The sequence below is a fragment of the Buceros rhinoceros genome, unplaced genomic scaffold (assembly GCF_000710305.1).
Source record: "Buceros rhinoceros silvestris isolate BGI_N320 unplaced genomic scaffold, ASM71030v1 scaffold19933, whole genome shotgun sequence".
In the NCBI taxonomy this organism is placed as follows: Eukaryota; Metazoa; Chordata; class Aves; order Bucerotiformes; family Bucerotidae; genus Buceros; species Buceros rhinoceros.
Genome location: NW_010405724.1, coordinates 55650 through 63707, shown reverse-complemented (window position 1 = coordinate 63707; position 8058 = coordinate 55650). Strand labels below are relative to the sequence as shown.

The window sequence follows — 8058 nt, the reverse complement described above, 5'->3', positions numbered from 1 at the left end:
CAGGAAATATAAAATCCACAAGGACTAGTCTTGTTGTGCAGCATTTGACAGCATTCATTGGTAGTGAAGATGTAAAGATTCAAAAGCTGATACTGACAAGGATACGTCTTTTGAGTTACTTTAATTTTGTAAAACCAAGTTGAACTCTTTTGTCCAACTGATCTTCAGACACTGTTAATTTTTACCATGTGAAAAAATGATTATTTTTTGAATGCTGAGGTTTCTAATAAAAAACTTAAGTAAAAAACCAGCATAGTCTGACTGAAGAGAACATCTTTCTAACTATGCATGAAATAAAACATACTGGTAACATAGCCGGCAGTTAGCGACTTCTTGATTGCCTAAAGCATGGGAGGTAAGGCTTAGAGAAATATCTATTATTCTTTGGGTAAAAAGGTTAAAAGCAATGAGTTTTGACACTTGACAGGAGACTGCCATGGTTTCAAGACTTTTGCAACGGTGACTGTCCACGCTTTGTTCTGGTTTCTGTTCCAACAGCTGCCATATTGAGAATCCCTTTGAAACACTGAATGCAACTAATTGTACACAGAGTTTTCAGGGAAATATTTGACAAAAATTATGTCCAAACTGGTGAAAGGTTCCTCAAGAGTTCCCCAATACTTGATGCAATTTGAGAAAAAAGTCCTATTGCAAAAAAGCTGCTTGTCGTTTGGGTCTTCAGTGATGGCAGCTATGGGCATGTTCAAAATTCAAATTATACTCTCTCACTTAATCCATGATCTGGATCTTCTTTTAGGATAGGTGGAGCTGTGCCGACAGTATTCTCCTATTTTTCGGAAGTCCTTGCTCGGGAGAAACGAGGTGAACACCTGAGTTGGCTCTGTATGTTTTGGATGATTGGTGGCATCTATGCTTCTGCAATGGCTTGGGCAATAATTCCTCATTATGGTAAGAAAAACATCTCCTTGTGATTTGTAGCTCTTCTAGTATGAAGATAAAGTTCCTGAAATGTAGTTTAAAGAGGGGACTTCATGTTTGTTCTCAACCCTGCTTTTAAGAAGAAAATTGTTTATTGATTCCTTTTTATAGAAATAATGAGAAGAGATTGTACCCTAAATAATAAACAATAGGTTAAAAATTGCAAAACTTAGCCAATACCCATGTACCTGAATGCATGAAAACATAAGTGGTGTTATTGTTGAACCTGGAGAAGATAGGTGATGTTGTGAATGCATCAGAGGAAATAAATTTTAAATTGCTGGATGTCAAATTTCTGCTCAAGTTGTTTGTTTGATGCAGAGATAAAATGTCAGTTATACTGTCTTGAGAAAGAAGGGTAAGAACTATCTTAATGTTTGCAGCACTAGTTTTGAATATAAAGCTGTGCTGAATGTTTCATTCTTAATAGAACTTTTTTGTGGTGTAGAAATAGAGAAATTGAACAGAATACACTTAAATGCTGTAGGAGCGAACGAGGGCAAATAAGGCAGAAAGCTTGCAATGGCTCAAGTTACGCACAAATGGAATATAAGCCACTTTGTGAAAGAGCTCTCCACTGCCTGACATGGTTAAACGTTATGTGGAGGTGCAGATTCAGTTCTTAGTCTCTTGGGCTTGGCTTTCAGAAGAGTGAAGAACTCACAGGTCTCCAGGGTCGGTGAGACTACTCATGGGTTCTTAAAAATCAGCTGCTGCAAGCACTTCTTCTTGGCACTCTCCAAGGCAAGTAAAGCAGCATCGTGAGTTAGCTGGCATCCAAAGCAGCTTTCTTTAGCCAAGCAATGAGGTTTATTGCAGCTCGATTGTGCAAGAAAGGACAACTTCATAAGGTTTGCCCAAATTAGTTGGAACATATAGCAAGCAGTTATGCCCAGAAATAATTTATAATCATGCAGCCTAATCAAATAACTAGACTGTTGCATTAAAATTAGTTTTAGAGTCCAATACATACAACCTGAATCAATGTTTTCAACCTTGTCTTTTGGCTTTGAATAGCTGGAATCAAAGAGAGAAAGTTTTGCTGACAAAGCGCACTGTGGACTTTTTTTCTCAAATGAGTAAATTCCACTGAATGACAAGTACTTTCTGCTTTCCTTTGGATCTTTATTTCCTTTATCTTTCAGTGGAAAATGCAAGCATTATGATAGACAGATTTACAGAGGTTGTCTAATTTAATTGTAGAATTTTTACATAACTCAATAACCTTTACTGAGGTGCTTTTAAAGTGTCACATGGCAGTATATTTCAGTGAGTCATAATACACTTCCTTACACCAAAGCAGTGGCACTAGAGAGAAAAATTTTCTTCTTTCTTTTCTTTAGCAGTGGAAAAATATCAGCAACAAAAAGCTATGCTGCATAGATTTTTGTGTGTGTGTGTCCTTCTGCAAAAATATTTGTGGAATCACTTAAGACAAAATAATGTAAAAAACAATTTTAAAAGTGAGTATTCTTCAGTATTAGCTGTGTAATTTGCTCTCTGTACAGTATATTAAGGAAATTTGAAATAACCAAAAGGAAGGTTAAAAAGCAAGCTATAAACAACAGAAGCAAATCTTTCTCACAGGAAAAGAAGTGGATTTACACATCGTTTTGGCAAACAATGTCTTTATGGGTTTTGATGAGGTCTTAAAATTGCATTCACTTTTTGTTACATTGTCAAGTTTAAAACCTGCATCTTAGTTCATAGTAGAAATGTGGAATCATCCTAGCTCAGAATCCAGGGGCAAATTGCTTTGTTGTTATGATGCTGTGCTGAGCTCTCAGGCGTTGCCAAGGTGTTCCAGAGCAAACCCTGCTAGGATACTCAAAAGAGCACAGTGTCACATTGCTGTACCGTCCTGGAAACACTCCAGGTCAGGCAAATACCAGTGCAGAACTTTGCGCCATTCAGAAGGAGACTTTTGTAGTGGTATTTTCTCTTTTGCAATTTCTGCATGGTTTCCGTGGAATTATTTTGCCAGAATTAAGCAAAGATACAGATTTTTCGCCAGATCACTTCATTCACACGTCCTTCTCATTATTCACATCTCCACTGACTAGGAAGCAAAACATAATTATAAACAAAGCAGCTCAGCTGCTTTTATGCCTCATTTATATAGTCCATAGGGGTTTCTGAGCTCTTTGCTTCTCACATGAGGAGTAAACAGAGCTGATTTTTCCCAGCTGAACTCAAAAGTTATTCAACAGCAATGAATGAAGTTGCATCTGTTGAAAAGCAATAGACTGCCATTAGGCATAGTGAATTTATTCTTAAATGAAAAGAAAAATACCAGGCAAACAGGGTAGAATAATTTCATACATTTTTTCGCTCCCTCTTTTATAAAGATAGTCCTTTCATTTGTACTGCCTCTTATATAAGCCACTTTCTGAAGTCCTAGGTTCACAGCCGGTATACACTCTATAGCCTAGGGCAGCCAGTGAAGCTATACAACATATAGCTCTATCTTTCTGTGTGAAAACAAAGATTATGTTCTCTATATTTAACAGTTTATCTCTGTTTCTGTTCAAGCAGCACAGAAGTGTCTGAAACCTTAGTAACTGTCTGAAACACGAAATAAAGGAAAGCTAACAGTTGTGTTGACATCAGCATATTGATAAGAGAGGAATCAGTGTGCTGTGGTACTGCAGTGGCCACGTATGGAAAGGCTAATATCATCTGGAAGATAAGCATCTCTCTGTTAGGGCTTCTTGAATTCTATAGCGGTTGGCCTTTCTTTAGAAATTGAAAATGGATGTAAACTTGTTCAGGGTCTCTGAAAGAGTTCAGGTCATGGAGAAGACATTATAAGAAACATCTGCAGAGAAATGTTTCTAATTGCTGCTGATTAACAAAGTCCCAGATGAGGCTCCTCAAAAGAAATTGGTTTATGTACTACGTAGATCAGGCTGGATAAGAAGGATAATTACTGTTTTACAAATAATTTTGCAAGTGCAATTTTAATTCACCATGTTTCAAGGTACATTGGTTCAAAAACTGTCAAATATGTGTGCATCAAATGTGTTACGAATTCATTAAAAGGTTCGTTTTTCAAACAACAAAGAATCTTAAGAGTGAGAAATTACATTTCAGTTTGAAATCTAGGTAGTAATATATTACCACTTTGTAACACCAAATTTATGTGTTAGTCTGAGGAAAGAATCAAAAAGAATTATGCCAAGCCTTTCTAGCCATTTTACTCCTATACTTAGTTCTACAAAAAAATATTTTGCCTGCTATACTGTAGCAGAGGCATCCACAAAACAGACGGCAGTAGCTACCTGAAAAGTCCAGATTTATTGCAATCAGAGTTGCCCAGCACTCTGACAGACCAAAGTTAATAACAAGTTCAGATGTCAGTCAGGAATATACTGCTACACAACAAATTCCTAAACTCTAAGGAATACTCTTTAAGAAAGATGGACCCGAATGTGTGCTCACTCACTCAGAGAAGGGAAAATATCCCACTAAAGGGTACTCAAAAACCAAGGGGTCACTCACCCAAAAGGGGCGAGGATTTACTCGAGGATATCGTGAAGAAATACTCACTCCCGAAGTGGGGGGTGAGAGCTCACTCAATCCCAGGAAGTTTCCTTGGCCAACGTCCAGAATCAAGGGGAGAGTCCCCTACTGTAAAACCTGCTGCTCAGACGAGGGGCAACTCAGTTTGGGAGCAGGGCTCCTTTTTACCCTAGCTGAGTGTGAACTGTGGTCATTCTGATTAGTTGGTGATGAGCACAAAACAAAGGCAAGCTAAGGGGGCCTCACTGTGAGGCCCCAGGTCATAGATCTGAGAGACATCCCTAGTCGAGTGTGAACTGTGGTCATTCTAATTAGTTGGGGATAAACACCAGACAAAGGCAGGCTAGACCCTGAGGTACCAAGTAATAGCCCTCCGGGGGTGAGCTGATCTTTATCAGATGTTTGGGCAAGCCCTGGTCTTTGTCAGGTCCTTGTCACAGGAGCTGTGCCTGCAGTACATACGCATGTATTATTTTAAAAATCAGTCTTGGTTTTTATTGTACCATATATCCAGCCTAAAAATCAGGGAAAGCTGGATAAGGATTTCAGTGTATTTAACCTATCCATATTGGTATTCTCTGTAGTTTTATGTTTTGCATATGTGATGTGTATACAAGCCTTTTCTGGCTTCATTAACTACAGAAAAAACTTTTGAAATTCAGAATATTCCATAAAATACTTTGCTTAGTGACAAACATATATTTATCTCATTGATTGGTAAGTCTTATTCCTGAACAAGAAGGGGAATACATGACTGAAAAAAATTAGATTACAAGGCATGGAACAGGATGGTGCAGGTGTCCAGGCTGCTACAGCATAAGCTGCACTTCAAATCTGAAGCTTTTTCCACAGTCTAAACTCCTATTTACCAGGCGAGAGAGGAGACAACCTGTCAAATGGCTTTAGTGAAGAAGTGTTCATGGTATGATCAGAGGCAGAGATATTACTTTCATTTATCTCCATAAAATTCCAATTAAATTAGGCTAGATTGTTCACTAAAAGACTACAAAATTAATAATAGAACCAAGGAATTAGGAAACATACTTTCTAACACACTCAATGCAAAAATCATATTTGAGCCTTTAGTCTGAACATTTTATTCAGACCAGTGTAATCACACTGCATAACAGATCTTCATCTAAACTATTCATTTTTCATCAGCAGAGTCTTTATTCCACTTAACTGATGACCAGCTGTGTTCATAAGAGAGGTGTTTAGCACCATTCAGGGAACACAAATTTTGGGGGTAAATAAGTGGAAGAGGAAAACTAAGGAAAAAGAATTCAATTTCATTATTTCTCTCTAAGTGTAAGTAGGGAAGTATTTGTTCACTGTTTAAGGAGATTTTTCTATTGCATCTGCGAACAGCTGATATTTTGACCTGTGCCTGAAAGAGGACAATTTAGAAAAGACATTTCTTCTCCAGTCATTAGAATTACACTGGAGAAAGGCATTTTTTAAATGATTTTTTAAAACTTTTTTTTAAGATAAGAACCATTTTACAGCAACACAGAACTTAAAAATGCAGACATAGAAGTGTCCAAATGATGGACTCACTCTTGACTCACAAAACATGGTATTTAAAAGATTGATGGTAACTTCTGTTTTTAAAATCTTAAATTACGTCTCCTACTGGAAATCTTGTATTCTTTTCCTGGTTTGTAAAATATATTTGCTCCTACTTTTCTCCAAAGATCTTCACCTTTCACTTTTCTTCTGCCAATATCCTTAAATGCATTTAAGTGGCAGAAACTGGGATTTAGTTTAGATAGGAAAGAAGTTGAGTTTTAAATACGGATGTAATAAACTGCAAATACGGATGTAATAAAATGTAAATAACATAAACTGCCAAATGCAGTTACAGAATCTCTATCACTAGTGGTTTTTAAGGGCACATCAAACCACAGACTGTCCTCAGTGGTTTAGGACCATGCTAAATTTATCAAACCTATTCCTGGAGACCTGTTACCCGTCTTAATTCTATTTCCCATAAGTAGGTAAGTCTGTTCATAGGCACAGGAGTCCATAAATGTCTTCTATTTCTAGCCAAATATAATTGCCATTAAAGTGGACCTGTCTGTTTTTCTTTTGAATAAGTGGCTGCGAAGTGGCCCAGAAAAAAAAAAAATCTCATTTTGTAGGAGAAGATTGTTAAGGTGAAGCTGATGAATTAGCTTCAAAAAGTTAACTCTACTGTCAGTCAAAAAGATATTTTTGTCACCTTTTTGGTAGTTTTTGTAATATTTTCAATTGCCATGGTTGCTTTGTTCTTGGGCCGTCCAGTTAACGAGATAAAACAGAGATAAAAAAGGTAAACATGTCTTCAAAACTGCAATAAAATTCCCTTCTGTGTGAAACTATATTGTAGTGGAATAGGCAAGGAGGTAGGCAGAGCTGCATGCGGCAGCTGTGCAGATGAGGCGGTGGAGAGCTCCTGGCTCGCTGTGCAACCCAGAGCATATACCACACCAGGCGGTGTTAACCTCATAGCTTGCTGCAGACTAAACTGAGAACACGATGGAGTGCATCTGTTCGGTGGCAATGAAGTCAGGAAAAGCTTTTAACTCCCATAGTCTGTCTTTGTTGTTGTTGTTGTTGTTGGGCTAAAGGGTTTCTCAGTGGTACATGGCAGCAGGCAGCAGGAGTATTGGGATAAAAAATCATATCCTGATACTATGTATTACCGGTGTGCTTATAGGGTATGGCGAGTACTTGATAAGCAATAAAAGCAGAAGAATCTTAGGAGCCATCCTTCTTCTAGCACTTCTGATGAGCAGAACTGGATCCTTCTGACTGATGGGAGCTGCAGGTCTGGATGTACGGAGATTTCAGTGTAGCCTGCTGATCTCGTCCTGTTACAGGGAGACAGAGTTACTGCGTTAGCAAAGTGGAGTGAAACAGTTGTACTCTTCTGTGGCAATGATTATTCCGAGATGAATGCTGTGAAACAATTGTTCCCCAGTACGTAAATGTTACAAGACATTGTTTAGACAATATAAGGAAAAAGTGGAGCTTTTGATGTTTATCAGCATTTCTTTTTATAGAAATTAAAAGGTTAACAAATGGCTTTGTAACTAAGATAAAGGGCTAGAAGCCACATGCTAGCAGCATATACAGGCTACAGTTTTTTCAACAGTAACTGGTAAACTTGGGTATCTCAAAGGTTTAGGTCAGGATTGTACCCGGATGAGTTCAGAAAATTCTTGACTACTTTGAAAAATTAGGTTCTTAACTTTGTTATTACTTGTCTGTAAAAATTACTCTGTTCAGATTACACAGATTATTATCTGTAAAGCATCTTTAGACACAATTCATCTACTCAAATCTATACACTTCAAAGTGCCAAAGTTGATGGTGAATGCTGTTATTTTTACAGATACCACTGCATTTCAAATTTTTCTCGTAGCACTTCTAAATTCTGAAATGTGTGCTAGAGTTAGGTCTGAGCATCAGAGGAACAGTTTGATTTCACTTACGGCTATTTCATCAGCGGCTCCCAGCATTTCCTCAGCAGCACGGTTGCCAAGCATCTTCTTATAAATATATTATAAATCATGGTTTCATCTTCGGGAAAGTATCACCAAGTTTCTCTTTCCC

The 8058-nt window shown here is 37.7% G+C and overlaps 1 protein-coding gene across 1 annotated transcript in view; it reads left to right on the top strand.

Annotated features, from left to right (window-relative positions):
- Window positions 1-757: 757 nt before the first annotated feature.
- Window positions 758-8058, top strand: part of SV2C (synaptic vesicle glycoprotein 2C) — a gene marked incomplete at its 5' end in the record, with an annotated part of 46284 nt that continues 38983 nt past the window's right edge. The window contains one exon of the mRNA XM_010133856.1: window positions 758-909. Within this exon, the coding sequence (XP_010132158.1) occupies window positions 758-909 (152 nt within the window). The remainder of the gene's footprint in view (window positions 910-8058) is intronic.